The following is a 16736-nucleotide window of genomic DNA, read 5'->3' on the forward strand; positions in this document are numbered from 1 at the left end:
AATAATAAAAATGATACAAATGAAAAATCAGAAATTCCAAAAACAGAGATTACGTGTTCATATGCTGTGAGTCAGAAACTGTGAATCAGATAAAATTGACACGTGATCACTCCTATGAAAGAGTGAATGTTAAAAAACATTGGGGAAGATTCAGGATTAGTTAAAACTTCCCTTAATGTGCTTTGTCCTTATACCTGCGAACAAAGAAAATACAATAGTGGAATATTGCTATAGATAGTGGAAAATATCAGAGCTAAGCTTATCATATGTGTCAACGCATTTTGGCCTTGTAATAGGCCTTTATCAAGTGAGCCTATTACAAGGCCGAAACGCGTTGACACATGGTAAGCTTAGCTCTGATATTTTCCACTATCTATAGCAATATTCCACTATTGCATTTTCTTTGTTCGCAGGTATAATTACAAAGCACATTAAGGGAAGTTTTAACTAATCCTGGATCTTCCCCAACGTTTTTTAACATTCACTCTTTCATAGGAGTGATCACGTGTCAATTTTATCTGATTCACAGTTTCTGACTCACAGCTTATGAACACGTAATCTCTGTTTTTGGATATTTTGGGCATTTCTGATTTTTCATTTGTATCATTTTTATTATACTCACCATTTTTCAATTTTTTTATACATTTTTATTTTTTTATATTTTTCAGATTTTTAGTTTTTAGATTTTTACAATTAACCTTTTTCTGTGTTTTTTCCACCACCTTTTTCAACACTTTGAGAACATTAATTTTGTTTTGTTTGTTTGTTTTTTTTTGGCACCCGTTTTTTTAACAATGGATATTTCACATATTGATAACACCACTATATAATTCACCCACAGGTGCATCACGAGGAGAACATTAACTATCCTGCCATTTGGACTTTTTATTATACCAACCACAGGGTTTTGAACATAACACTAACATCAGTTGAATCCTTTATCAGGATTTTATCGGTTTCTATTCTGACAGCAACTCATATTTTTATCCACTTTTTAATCATTTTTAATGATTTTGTAACATGGATCCATGATAAACGTATGTTTTCTGAATAAATGTATTAGTTTTTAAATGTAACCTACTTACAGGTATGTTCTTACTCTCTTAACCTTTGCCTTTTGCTTTAAGTGCTCCTTGTATTTTTCTTAACAATTTGTCCTCTTTTAGGGTTAGCTAGGTACCCTTTAACAAGGAGCTATAGGGTTTAATCATACGCTAAGCGCTGGGAGGACAATATTGGTAGAGTTTATAACAGGTGTATAGTCAGGTGCAGACAGTAAGTATATAACAGGTGTATAGCCAGGTGTAAATAGTGAGTATATAACAGATGTATAGTCAGGTGCAGACAGTGAGTATATAACAGATGTATAGTCAGGTGCAGTCAGTTAGTATATAACAAGTGTATAGTCAGGTGCAGACAGTGAGTATATAACAGGTGTATAGTCAGGTGCAGACAGTGAGTATATAACAGGTGTATAGTCAGGTGCAGACAGTGAGTATATAACAGGTGTATAGTCAGGTGCAGACAGTGAGTATATAACAGGTGTATAGTCAGGTACAGACAGTAAGTATATAACAGGTGTATAGTCAGGTGCAGACAGTGAGTATATAACAGGTGTATAGTCAGGTACAGACAGTAAGTATATAACAGGTGTATAGTCAGGTGCAGACAGTGAGTATATAACAGATGTATATTCAGGTACAGACAGTGAGTATATAACAGATGTATAATCAGGTACAGACAGTGAGTATATAACAGATGTATAATCAGGCACAGACAGTAAGTATATAACAAAGATAGAGTTATTGGTAGATAGTGAGTATGAAGAAAGTGTTTAGTCAAGGGAAGACATTGAGTATATAAAAGATATATATATATATATATATATATATATATATATATATATATATATATATATATATATATATATATATATATATATATATACACACACACATATACACACACACTTTTATGGAAAGAAGAGGCACTCACAGGACTTAGTTAACACAAAATTTTATTGATAGTTCACCACTTCAGTCAGTCAGTTGGTGAACTATCAATAAATTTTGTGTTAACTTACGCCTAGATTTAGAGTTCTGCGGTAGCCGTCAAAACCAGCGTTAGGGGGTCCTAACGCTGGTTTTTACCGCCCGCTGGTATTTAGAGTCAGTCATTAAAGGGTCTAACGCTCACTTTCCAGCCGCGACTTTTCCATACCGCAGATCCCCCTACGCCAATTGCGTATCCTATCTTTTCAATGGGATCTTTCTAACGCCGGTATTTAGAGTCTTGGCTGAAGTGAGTGTTAGAAATCTAACGACAAAACTCCAGCCGCAGAAAAAAAACAGGAGTTAAGAGCTTTCTGGGCTAACGCCGGTTCATAAAGCTCTTAACTACTGTGCTCTACAGTACACTAACACCCATAAACTACCTATGTACCCCTAAACCGAGGTCCCCCCACATCGCCGCCACTGTATTAATTTTTTTTAACCCCTAATCTGCCGACCGCACACCGCCGCCACCTACATTATCACTATGTACCCCTAATCTGCTGCCCCTAACACCGCCGACCCCTATATTATATTTATTAACCCCTAATCTGCCTCCCCCCAACGTCGCTGCTACCTTACCTACAATTATTAACCCCTAATCTGCCGACCGGACCTCACCGCTACTATAATAAAGTTATTAACTCCTAATCCGCCTCACTGCCGCCTCAATAACCCTATAATAAATAGTATTAACCCCTAATCTGTCCTCCCTAACATCGCTGACACCTAACTTCAAGTATTAACCCCTAATCTACCGACCGGACCTCACCGCTACTCTAATAAATGTATTAACCCCTAAAGCTAACTCTAACCCTAACACCCCCCTAAATTAAATATAATTTAAATCTAACAAAATAAATTAACTCTTATTAAATAAATTATTCCTATTTAAAGCTAAATACTTACCTGTAAAATAAACCCTAATATAGCTACAATATAACGAATAATTACATTGTAGCTATTTTAGGATTTATATTTATTTTACAGGCAACTTTGTATTTATTTTAACCAGGTACAATAGCTATTAAATAGTTAATAACTATTTAATAGTTACCTTGTTAAAATAATTACAAAATTACCTGTAAAATAAATCCTAACCTAAGTTACAATTAAACCTAACACTACACTATCAATAAATTAAATACAATACCTACAAATAAATACAATTAAATAAACTAACTAAAGTACAAAAAATAAAAAAGAGCTAAGTTACAAAAAATAAAAAAATATTTACAAACATATTAAAAATATTACAACAATTTTAATCTAATTATACCTACTCTAAGCCCCCTAATAAAATAACAAAGCCCCCCAAAATAAAAAATGCCCTACCCTATTCTAAAATTAAAATAGAAAAGCTCTTTTACCTTACCAGCCCTTAAAAGGGCCTTTTGTGGGGCATGCCCCAAATAATTCAGCTCTTTTGCCTGTAAAAATAAACACAATACCCCCCCAACATTACAACCCACCACCCACATACCCCTAATCTAACCCAAACCCCCCTTAAATAAACCTAACACTAAGCCCCTGAAGATCTTCCTACCTTATCTTCACCACACCGGGTATGACCGATCCGTCCAGGCTCCGAAATCTTCATCCAAGCCCAAGCGGGGGCTGGAGATCCATCATCCGGCTGAAGTCTTCTATCAAGTGGCTGAAGAAGTCCAGAAGAGGCTCCAAAGTCTTCATCCTATCCGGGCAGAAGAGGAGATCTGGACCGGCAACCATCTTCATCCAAGTGGCATCTTCTATCTTCATCCGATGACGAGCGGCTCCATCTTGAAGACCTCCGGCGTGGATCCATCCTCTTCTTCTGACGTCCTAAGTCCGAATGAAGGTTCCTTTAAATGACGTCATCCAAGATGGCGTCCCTCGAATTCCGATTGGCTGATAGGATTCTATCAGCCAATCGGAATTAAGGTAGGAAAATTCTGATTGGCTGATGGAATCAGCCAATCAGATTTAAGTTCAATCCGATTGGCTGATCCAATTAGCCAATCAGATTGAACTTGAATCTGATTGGCTGATTCCATCAGCCAATCAGAATTTTCCTACCTTAATTCCGATTGGCTGATAGAATCCTATCAGCCAATCGGAATTCGAGGGACTTCATCTTGGATGACGTCATTTAAAGGAACCTTCATTTGGACTTAGGACGTTGGAAGAAGAGGATGGATCCGCGCCGGAGGTCTTCAAGATGGAGCCGCTCGTCATCGGATGAAGATAGAAGATGCCACTTGGATGAAGATGGAGCCTCTTATGGACTTCTTCAGCCGCTTGATAGAAGACTTCAGCTGGATGATGGATCTCCAGCCCCCGCTTGGGCTTGGATGAAGATTTTGGAGCATGGACGGATCGGTCATACCCGGTGTGATGAAGATAAGGTAGGAAGATCTTCAGGGGCTTAGTGTTAGGTTTATTTAAGGGGGGGTTGGGTTAGATTAGGGGTATGTGGGTGGTGGGTTGTAATGTTGGGGGGGTATTGTGTTTATTTTTACAGGCAAAAGAGCTGAATTATTTGGGGCATGCCCTGCAAAAGGCCCTTTTAAGGGCTGGTAAGGTAAAAGAGCTTTTCTATTTTAATTTTAGAATAGGGTAGGGCATTTTTTTATTTTGGGGGGCTTTGTTATTTTATTAGGGGGCTTAGAGTAGGTGTAATTAGATTAAAATTGTTGTAATATTTTTAATATGTTTGTAAATATTTTTTTATAACTTAGTTCTTTTTTATTTTTTGTACTTTAGTTAGTTTATTTAATTGTATTTATTTGTAGGTATTGTATTTAATTAATTTATTGATAGTGTAGTGTTAGGTTTAATTGTAACTTAGGTTAGGATTTATTTTACAGGTAATTTTGTAATTATTTTAACTAGGTAACTATTAAATAGTTATTAACTATTTAATAGATATTGTACCTGGTTAAAATAAATACAAAGTTGCCTGTAAAATAAATATTAATCCTAAAATAGCTACAATATAATTATAATTTATATTGTAGCTATATTAGGATTTATTTTACAGGTAAGTATTTAGCTTTAAATAGGAATAATTTATTTAATAATAGTTAAATTATTTTGTTAGATTTAAATTATATTTAATTTAGGGGGGTGTTAGTGTTAGGGTTAGACTTAGCTTTAGGGGTTAATCCTTTTATTAGAGTAGCGGCGAGGTCCGGTCGGCAGATTAGGGGTTATTAATTGAAGTTAGGTGTCGGCGATGTTAGGGAGGGCAGATTAGGGGTTAATACTATTTATTATAGGGTTTTTGAGGCGGGAGTGAGGCAGATTAGGGGTTAATAACTTTATTATAGTAAAGGTGAGGTCCGGTCGGCAGATTAGGGGTTAATAATTGCAGGTAGGTGGCGGCGACGTTGGGGGCGGCAGATTAGGGGTTAATAAATATAATATAGGGGTCGGCGGTGTTAGGGGCAGCAGATTAGGGGTACATAGGGATAACGTAGGTTGCGGCGGTGTACGGAGCGGAAGATTAGGGGTTAATTGTATAATGCAGGGGTCAGTGATAGCGGGGTCGGCAGATTAGGGGTTAATAAGTGTAAGGTTAGGGGTGTTTAGACTCGGGGTTCATGTTAGGGTGTTAGGTGCAGACTTAGGAAGTGTTTCCCCATAGGAAACAATGGGGCTGCGTTAAGAGCTGAACGCTGCTTTTTTGCAGGTGTTAGGTTTTTTTTCAGCTCAAAATGCCCCATTGTTTCCTATGGGGAAATCGTGCACGAGCACGTTTTTGAAGCTGGCCGTGTCCGTAAGCACCGCTGGTATTTAGAGTTGCAGCGTCGGTAAATTATGCTCTACGCTCCCTTTTTGGAGCCTAACGCAGCCATTCTGTGAACTCTAAATACCAGCGGTATTTAAAAGGTGCGGGGGAAAAAAACCACGCATAGCTAACGCACCCCTTTGGCTGCAGAACTCTAAATCTAGCCGTTAGTTCTGTGAGTGCCTCTTCTTTCCATGAAAGTTTCTACCTATCTACCATAGAGTGCACCCAGGCAACACACACTTACAGTGAGTGCTTGGATCCCAAAACTATAAATATATACTGTATATATTACAGGTGTATTGTTTGGGGAAACATTGTACATAGTATGGTGTATTGTTTGGGGAAATATTGTACATAGTATGACTGCTGACATCTCAGGATTGAAACATAGCCCCTAAATAGATTACACCCTTGTTGGAGCCTATATTCATATATACGTTGATCAGTTTTATTCCATGTAATTCCACATACAGAAAACATTATACAGCTTCAGTCATCAATGAATACCCAAAATAAAGTGTGGGGAAAAAATAAATGCTTAACTAGCCTGGCATGGCTGGTGCAGTAGTAAAGAACACATCAAACGGTTCTGAAAACACCCAGGGTATTGGCCCCTAGGGGCCCACCTCAGCAATGTCTTTGAAAGAAATGATTTGCATTAAATGTATAATGCTAGAAGACAGCAGGATATAGGTTCCTTTGCAGCATCACAATAGTATTCTGTCAGTACAGTGAGATGTGTGCAGAACTTTATTAGAAACTATTAACTTAATATTATCAATACATAATGATATTGCTGTAAATGGTCACAAGGTTTAGAAGTTAGTTATTGTGTATTTATTTTTTCTTCACGATACAGTAGATATAGTGATATTAATCTGTACCCTGCTAAGTGCTACTTTCATCTATTTCCTGCCGTTTCCAGGCTCACATGTAGTCGGTTTCTAGACCATGACCTTTTCTTATAGCATGGAACTTACAATGTGCTTCCTCTCTCAGCTGTCCACAAACACACAAAGAATGCATTTCCTGTGGTACTTGTGATTCTTGCCCTATTCCACTAGTGGAACCCACTGCTGGTTTAGTGGTCTATGGGCCTCAGGGAATATTGTTATCACTTGTATTTGGCATCTGTGGTTTTATTTGCTGCTGAGCTTATAACCCTTAGCTGGAAGTTAGATTTCCTCTCTGGGTTATACACAGTGAAGAAAATATGGCAGGAAAACAGGAAAGCACATACAGGATGGTTCTTATTCATTGCTGATACCTTCTGCTAAAGAAATAAAAAGGTGAAGTGAAGTAAAAAGTAAACGTTTGTTTGTGCATGTGATTTTAAACATCTGCCCAATGTACTTCTATTATCAATGTTTCTTTGTTCACTCGGTATCCTTGGTTGAAGAGTAAAACTTGTAGGCTCATAAGAGCTCAGGAGCGCGCACATGTTTTTTGCACTCTATGGCAGCAGTGTTTTGCAATAATGTTTGTAGCAGTATTATACTTTGTTGCAAACACTGATGCCATAGGATGCTAAAGACACATGCACGCTCCTGAGCTCCTAGGAGCATACATTTTAACAAAGATTTCGAAAGAAATATCTAAATTTAATAATAGAATGAAATTGGAAAGTTGTTTAAAATGGCATACTTTAATGTCTCTTTAACCCTCCAGCAGCTGCAATATATATATAATGGCATTTACCTGATAGTCCATGTCCTGTTAAACTAACATCTTGTTAAATAAGTCTTATTATTGAGTCACCAATCTACATCAGCTGCTCTGCTTTATCTGTCTCTACACTGGCTCCCCATACACTCTAGAATACAACTCAATGTATTAACCCTATGCTATAAAGTACTAACCCTAACCTATAAAGTATTAACCCTACGCTATAAAGTACTGACCCTAACCTATAAAGTATTAACCCTATGCTATAAAGTACTAACCCTAACCTATAAAGTATTAACCCTAACCTATAAAGTACTGACCCTATGCTATAAAGTATTAACCCTAACCTATAAAGTACTAACCCTAACCTATAAAGTACTAACCCTAACCTATAAAGTACTAACCCTAACCTATAAAGTACTGACCCTAACCTATAAATTACTGACCCTAACCTATAAAGTATTAACCCTAACCTATAAAGTACTAACCCTAACCTATAAAATACTAACCCTAGCCTATAAAGTATTAATCCTACGCTATAAAGTACTAACCCTAACCTATAAAGTATAAACCCTACGCTATAAAGTACTAACCCTAACCTATAAAGTACTAACCCTAACCTATAAAGTACTAACCCTAACCTATAAAGTATCAACCCTAACCTATAAAGCACTCAACAGCCAACTATATTTCCTCTCTCATCATCCCGTCCTCTTCCATCAACCTCTGACCTACATCCCACTCCTGCCTCCAAGACTTCTCACATGCTGCTCCTGTCCTTTGGGACTCTCTACCCCGCACCATAAGACTGTCTCCAACCTTGTGCAGCATCAGACGCTCCTTGAAATCTCACTAATTCAGAGAGGCTTAGCATCTCTCCTCCATCCCTCATCCTAACCAAAATAAATCATGAACTGCCTGACTCACTGCTGTAACTACAATCAATGTGACAAGCTACCCCAACCTTATGTGCCGCTTCCTCCGGTACTAGATTTGTTTAGTCTGTTATGTTTTGTATTTTATCACAAATCCTTGTCATTGTATACCCCCATCATTGTACCCAGAGCTACAGAAGTTGGTAGCGCTATACAAAAAAATAAAAAAAATAATAATAATTTTGTCTGCAATATTTCTCATTTCATATTAAGGGGACGTTAAATAGTAAATAAGTCTGTGACATAATAACGTACTCAAAACAAAGATTAGCCTGAGAATATTGTGCTGATGTGTTTTTTGTTTTTAAATGATATCATTTGTTTAAATACTGAAGAATATTAGTAAAATGTTAGTTTCTGTAAAGTCATAGCTGTCTATTTGTTGAACTTAGGTTTCCCTTATTTATGGTCTCTGTTACAGATAAACTGTGTATTAGTTACCAGGGAGAACAAACAATGGGCCTTTAGAATGTAGCACTGTGTGTAGTCTGGGCTGTGCATTTTCTGTAGTAAAGGGACATGGAACTCATTAAAGTGATGGTAAACACAGAATATTACTAAGTGCCATCTTAAAGTAAATGCCTTATTATCAATATCAGCATTTTTTTTTAATCATACCTTCTATTTTTTTATTATATGCAAAGAAATATACTATTCACTGCCGTGTATCTGCCGTCCCCGCTCTAAACACTCTTTTTTCTTCCTATGATGACCACATCACATTAGCCCTATTGCGATGCTTGTCAGTTGACAGACTTTTTATAATAGCCTTCGTTTTCCTCCTCACTGCGCATACGCAAAAGTCTGTGTTGCGTAATGGTATTCAAACCGAAGTGATCACCATGCGCGTTCACGATACTAAAAAGACATGCGCATTTCTCCCAAGGGGTGTGTCTTACTTGCAACATTGTAAACACTGAATAGTATTTTTTTTTACGATTCAGTGTTTACCTGGATAGCAGCCAGCAGCATCTGTGTGAAATCTTGAGCATGCGCACAGTGAGCTGATACTACAGCGCGCATCAATAGTGGGCAGAACTGTTATTTCGAGAAGATTACATCCGTCCTTACTGTGACATTACAGAGTTACAACCCTCTGTCAACGTCACTTAGTGTATGCTTTCTGAAACGGTAAAGGGCGGTCTACTGAACTTTGATTGACAGGTGATAAATATTGTTATATTTTTTTTAATAAAAGGCAAATATGAAATAAAAATCATGCGAATATTCTAGCTAAAGGGACAGGAAACCCAAAAATGTTCTTTCATGATTCAGATAGAGAATATAATTTTAAACAACTTTCCAATTTACTTCTATTATTTAATTTGCTTCCTTCTCTTGTTATCATTTGCTGAAAGGTTTATCTAGGCAAGTTCATAAGCAGCAGAGAAACTAGGTTCTAGCTGTTGATTGGTAGCTGCAATATATATATTGAATGTGATTGGCTCACCCATGTGTTCAGTTAGAAACTAGTAGTGCATTGCTGCTCCTTCAACAAATTATACCAAGAGAATGAAACAGATTAGATAATAGAAGTAAATTAGAAATTTGTTTAAAATTGTATTCTCTATCTGAATCATGAAAGAAAAATTTTGGGTTTCATGTCCCTTTAAGGGGTGACAAATTGAAATATGCATTGTGGTATACACGACATTTACAATCACTTTAATTTTCTTTCCTTCTTTATTCAGGCAGAGTATGAGGTTTTAAACAAATTTCCAATTGACTTATGTTATCTAATTGTCTTTATTCTGTTGGTATCTGTTGTAAAGCATACCTAGATAGGGTCAGAAAAAGCAATGCACTACTGGGATCTTGATGGTGATTGGTAGCTGTACATATATACCTCTTGTCATTGGCTCACCAGATGTGTTCATCTAGTTCCCAGTAGTGTATTACTTACTGCTCCTTCAAAAAAACAAAACAAAAAAAAAAAAAAGAAAAACAAAGCATATTTGATAACAGAAGAAAAATTGTATGTTCTGTCTGAATCATAAACATATAACTTTGAATTTAACATTTCTTTAAAGTACAGGAAAAGAGGGCAAAATAAATAACAAAAGTATATTGCACCACTGATTTACTACACATTCCTAAACCTGTTATATTACAATTTTACATTGTTTAATGTCCCTTACAGGAAGTTGTCCTTGGTCTTAATATTGCCCCAGTTTTTATTTAAAATGAAAAATAAACACTTTACTTTAAATGTTTTTTGTACAAAATAAATGTTTTAAAAGTATTCAAACTGTCATTTTGTTAGTAAAATATGCATTGTTTTGTAGCTTAGTTATACACCCCTTGAAATGCCTCTTGCACATTTTCATCTGTTTGCTATGGCCGATTAGGAATATGTATAAATGAGCTAATATTCTTATCTACAAAACACTGTTTTGTGATTCAGATAGAGCATGACATTTTAAGCAACTTTCTAATTGACTCCTATTATCAAATTTTCTTTATTCTCTTGTTATCTTTATTTGAAATGCAAGAATGTAAGTTTAGATGCTGGCCCATTTTTGGTGAACAACCTGGGTTGTCCTTGCTGATTGGTGGATAAATTCATCCACCAATAAAAAAAGCTTAGATGCCTTCTTTTTCAAATAAAGATAGCAAGAGAACAAAGAAAATTTGATAATAGGAGTAAATTAGAAAGTTGCTTAAAATTGCATGCTCTATCTGAATCACGAAAGAAAAAAAAATTGGGTTCAGTGTCCCTTTAAGCATGCAGCATAGTCACAGTGCATTCCAACCTCCCTGGAGTTTTAGAATTAAAGGGACAGTCTACTCCAAAATTATTATTGTTTAAAAAGATAGATAAAACCTTTACTACCCTTTCCCAAGCTATAAAACAAACAACATTGTGATATTAATATACGCTATAACCTTTTAAACCTCTAAATTTCTGCCTGTTTCTAAGCCACTATAGACAGCCTCTTATCACATGCTTTTGTGTTTGCTTCACACAACAAAAAAATGATAGTTCATGTGAGCCATATAGAAAACATTGTGTTCACGCCCAAGGAGTTATTTAAGAGTTAGCACTAAATGCAAGTCAATAGATAATAAAAGGTCCTGTGATCAGGGGGCTGTCTGCAGAGGCTTAGATACAAGTTAATCACAGAGGTAAAACATTTATTAATATAACTGTGTTGGTTATGCAAAACTTGGGAAAGGGTAATAAAGGGATTATCTATCTTTGTAAACAATAAAAAAATGGAGTAGACTGTCCCTTTAAATTCCAGGTAAAGTGCAGACAATAAATAATAAACTGACACTACAAAGGCTTGTTCACTGCAAAGAACACTTTATGGGAAATTACATTTTGAATTTCATTCTTGAACTCTATAATCAGGTGCCATTGACAGTTAACAGTTAAATGCTTCCAAGCAAAGCCAGATCACCATAGGGATGAGATAAACACATCTGTGGTGTTTGTTTTACACCCAGGTACTGGCTGCTACCAGACACCCACAGCCTATAACTGGCAGTGCTGAAAATGCTTTTTACCTTTAAATGAATCCCATTTGTTATATATGAATTATAGTTTTAGTAACAACGTTTATTTAAATATCTCATTTGTATTTTTGAGTCCACATCTTTTATTTGAAAATGAAGACTTGTTGCTAAGCACAAATTGTTGTTTTTTTATAACCCTGTAAGTCACAATACATAATATGCATCCCCACTATGATTTAACCTTTTGTGCAGCAAAACGTTGCTCCCCATTCTGGCACACAAAAGGTTAAAGCATAAAGCAAACAGACATAGTATTGATAGAGATATAAATGTGTGCAGTGGGCGCTGGCTGTAAGAGCAGTAAAGAATTTATTGTATGAACTGAATAACCCATAGAAAGTGCAAACCTGACTGTGCTCATTAACAGTGATCAAGTGAATATATATTATTTGCTGCCTTAATTCTGATTAAAAAGCCCAGTAAAACTGAAAGCACCAAATGTATAAATAGTATGAAATAATTTAACAGCAAATGACAAGTGACTGTAATATTGTCTGACATTCGCTGTGATCTGTGCACTTACAGCTATACGAGAGCACCAAATACTTGTTCTGTCCCTACATATTATAAAATAGACCCAACAAAATCATGATTCTGGATACTTCTTGAAATAGTTTTGTATCACACTGTTTATAACTATTTTATTATGAATCACTCCCTCTTTTATTTACAAACATAAGGCTACAATGTATCACTTAATTTCCTTCATGCATCACACAGCTCAGTCATTAAATACATACAGAAGTGGTCCTCACCTGGTTGCATGTTTAGGGGTCTTCCCACCAGTTCACTAGTACAGTTTGCCCTGTGAACACGGGTCCTGCACAGCTTTCCCTGTGTCCCTTGTAGAGAGGCACAAAGTCCCAACCCTCTGGCTCCCTCCCTTCTGCAAACCTCCCTCCTCTTACTCAGGGGCATCCCTTCCTCTCTGCTTCCCACAATTCAAAACCTTTTTATATTATTGTTTTTAGATCCTGACAAGCACCAGTTGTTAACTTACTGCAGCACATTTTATTTTCTGACAAAGGGTAAATATGTATCATGTTACATCTGCAAAGCACTTGCTGGGGAGGATGGAGTTAATCCTTCTAGGTGTGGTGTAGCAACAAGTGTAGAAAGTCTTACTGAATCTGTGTAACTATTTACATATAGTAATCATATAATGATGATCAGTCAGTCATTAGAGTCATTAGACTGGGCTGGGAAACCTGTTGCAGTGCTATATAGCGGCGAAGGGGTTAAAACCTATATCACCTACCTGGTCAATTCAACTAAATTAACTTAATTCTCTCATGTTTATTTCAGTGTTACCCCAAATATAGAGGTTATGTGAAATCTTATTTTTTTCCTCTTTAGTTATAAAAAAACAACATTGAGGTATAAACAAATTATAATTAGTCAAGTACTAGGCAAATTCACAATATTGTAAAATAAATCTTCAGGGACAACAATTGCACCAATTGTTATGGTTTCATTAATCAGTTCCTTAGGATGCAATAAGGCTTTGTCTGATATTTCTCACCATATAAATCTTTAGTTTTACTCTTAGAGGTAAAATGACAGGGACAGTGGTCTGTACTCTGTAGCTTCATTATGTAAAAAGAGCAAATTAACCCTTTGTGTCTCGGTTAGCAGTGTTTTCCTGGACACTTATGTGTTACACATGCTGCAGCAGGGAGGAACATGAATAGTGCTGTCCAGGGTCACTCTTTTTGTCCAATAGCACAATGCATGTTCCTCTCTGCACACCCTGCAACATGTGTAACGTTTAAGTGGAAAACATGGCTTAAGTGACAACCCTAGTCTAGGTGCATGGAGGAATAACCTTACACAGGAAATGGTTAACTCATTTACTAAATGTTATTAATTTTAAAAAAAATGTATCATAAGGAGTTTTATTCATCTTTAGATCCAAAACCACAGTAAAAATAAAAAATCCATGAAAAAAGGTGTCTTCCTTAATTATTTCACTTTACAGGGGTTTTTCAGCAACAACAACAATAAGGAACTAACAAACTTGGCCACAAGTCACAAAGTAAACTGGTCACATTTAGTTCTTTCACATCACAAGACTGAGGTTACAGAATGGAACTCTGTGAGACTCTGCATTTCTGCCATACCACACCTGTTCCTCCCACCTCAGTTGCACAAGTTCTGTTTTCATTTTCCTGCAGATCTTTTATCTTCCTCTGGTTTCCGCTCCTCGCCCTGGGGCGTGTTGCAGTATCTGTTGTTTCCTAGAAGAATGTTGAGCTGCAGGTTCTGTTTGCCAGTGACCTCCAGAGTAGCCAGTGACCTCTGATGAAGGGCCCAGGCCCCAGGTTAAAAATATTTGCCTTTGTGCTTGGTGCTCTCATTTTTTTGGTTGTCTCTATCAAATACATTCTGCACTATATATTCGCTAATATGAAGTCAAATCACTGGCTGACAAAGAGAGCAATGGGCTCTTCCTTTTAAGAGAAATTATTTTTGTATATAAATATATTCAGCATTAAAAGGTGCGCAAACCCCAAACCCTAAAAATGACAGAAAGTCTCAATTCAAGGTCAGAAGTAATGTCTGTTGTTAAATATATATAGTGGGGAATTTGTCAATAATCATTTAAAAGCACATTCAAATATATCATTTTTATAAATGTGTAGTACATATCAGTAATAAACAGCACAGTTGCATGCAAAATAAATGGTTTTAAAACAGTTAAAGAGATGGTAAACTCTCCCCTTTAAAAATTCACAAAAGCAGATAGAGAAATATCAATCCTAAAAGATCTCAAACAATGCTACTCCTAAAGTAAATACAGAGCCTCCTCAAGTCTGCATAGAGAAAAAGTAGAAAACAGAAACAGTATAGGAGAGCGCTAAGATAGCCAAAAATAGGTAATCTAGCTAATTTGAGAGGTGTGTATAAAAATACAAAAAAACTGTGTTATATTATAACAATTTTACTAAAAGGCATAGAGATAAAATACAACATTAGTTAAAAATAAAGTAATTTCAACTAGTACATATAAAAATAGAATGCTCTGATCAAGGCAAGATGATATTCAAAGCAAATTAATAACGGTACCATTAAAAAGATTAAAAAAACAAAAGGAATACTGCAGTGTGTTAGTCAGTAACTCTAGGTGGGTAAAAAATAGCAAAGTGTTAACAAGATACTTGCACATGAAGGTCCTCTGAATGAACGGACAAATTCGGTCAGTGGTAAGGGCGGTCTGAACCCGTCCTGGTTTGTATTGGTCACGTGACTCAGATAACGACAGCTGATTGGCTAAGGATCTTCTTTGTGTATCTGAGAAGCCAAAAAAGGTCTGATATTTTGAACAGAGTTCCGTATCTATGCGTTTCAACATAAAGGCCTCACCGGCTGAAACGCGTAGATAACTCACAGACCTGTTATATTGGATACTGAACATCTCTCCCCCTTAAGTGGATCCATTTGGGGTGAATACAAATTTCCGCTGCTGTTAAGTGATCATTCGATTCACAACCCACACCATTTACGAAGTGGCCAGCAGAGCGACACACCAAGGCACCTACATAGTGGGATTCCAGTGGGATCATCATCGCTGTGGAGATGCACTATTTGTTCTAAGCAACATAGAAGATCAGCAGAGCGGACCCTTATAGCTGTATGCTACCTGGGAATTTACCGCTGTGGTGCTGATCCGAATATCACCTCTCAAATATAAAGAGAGTTTGCCATACTTTGCCATTTAACTTTGCACGGCACATCTCTCTCTGTATATACGGAACTCTGTTCAAAACATCAGACCTTTAAAGCTCTAGGAATTTAAAGCTCAAGGGCCAGCCCATTTTAGGTTCAGCACCCTGGAGAATGCTTGCTTATTGGTGGCTACATTAAGTAAACCAATAAGCAAGCATAACTCAGGTTCTGAACCAAAAATGGCCGGGCTCTTAAACTTTACATTCCTGCTTTTTAATTAAAGATAGCTAGAGAACAAAAAAAATTGATAATAGGAGATAAATGAGAAAGTTGCTTAAAATTGCTGCTCTATCTGAATCATGAAAGAAAAAATGTAGTGTCCCTTTAATTCATCAGTTGTAATGAAGATGCGCTATATACAGGGGTGTCAAACTCATTTCAGCCGTGGACTATTTTCCATACAAGGGCAACTCATGTGGGCCGAATACTGAAATAAATAAGCACAACAAGTGCATCTGCGACTCACGGTATCTCTTTCTTTAATCAAAGCACTCTGCTTACATAAAATAATGCACTTACTAGAAATAAGACAATTGTTTGCCTCAAATGATAACAAGTTCACATGCTGTCACCCCAGTCCGGTCTCAGCTCCCAGTATATACGCTGTCACCGGATATTCTCCAATCGGCTATTACAATGACTACTGGGTGCACACTGTGACTGCTTCTTCTTTGCTCCCTGAACGCTACTATTAATAATAATGGTTTACTTCAGGTCTTAAATTGAACTAAATTTTGGATTGCGCCTCAAGCACAAAACTTACCTCACCATTTGTGATACAAGTGCAATGATGCGCTAATAGTGCTCAGGGCGCTATGATTAAAAGTCTTCTCGTTGTTTGCTAGGGGTTCTCTACTCAATTTGAGACCCAATTTCCCTCTCAAAAGTTCCTCCTGGACAGAGGGGTCGGTCAGCCCGGTAGTGGGAAATCTTTTCCCAGTGTGGAGTTGTTGAGTGGTCCCACAGGCAAAATGTAGATTTATCTCCAATCCTCTGGTCAACAGTGTGCTGCTCCTTCAAGATCATTGGTGCTGGCCCTTTCTCTGGTAGGTCTTCTACTGAATG

General features: G+C 36.8%; 1 protein-coding gene across 3 annotated transcripts in view; it reads right to left on the bottom strand.

The window, feature by feature from the left end:
- The window catches only part of LOC128641025 (uncharacterized), a 30904-nt gene extending 18098 nt beyond the window's left edge, over positions 1–12806 (bottom strand). Inside the window, exons 1-2 of one of the 3 annotated variants that reach the window (XM_053693549.1) lie at positions 12701–12799; positions 6807–7099 (exon numbers count right to left, since the gene is read on the bottom strand). Coding sequence is in view for 1 of the 3 variants with exons in the window: in XM_053693547.1 (XP_053549522.1) it covers positions 12701–12710 (10 nt within the window). In the remaining 2 variants the exon portion in view is untranslated. Of the gene's footprint in view, positions 1–6806; positions 7100–12700 lie in introns of all 3 variants that reach the window. The other 2 variants (XM_053693548.1, XM_053693547.1) reach the window with 2 other exon arrangements.
- Between the last annotated feature and the right edge of the window lie 3930 nt (positions 12807–16736).

The sequence above is a fragment of the Bombina bombina genome, chromosome 10 (genome assembly GCF_027579735.1).
Source record: "Bombina bombina isolate aBomBom1 chromosome 10, aBomBom1.pri, whole genome shotgun sequence".
NCBI lineage: Eukaryota > Metazoa > Chordata > Amphibia > Anura > Bombinatoridae > Bombina > Bombina bombina.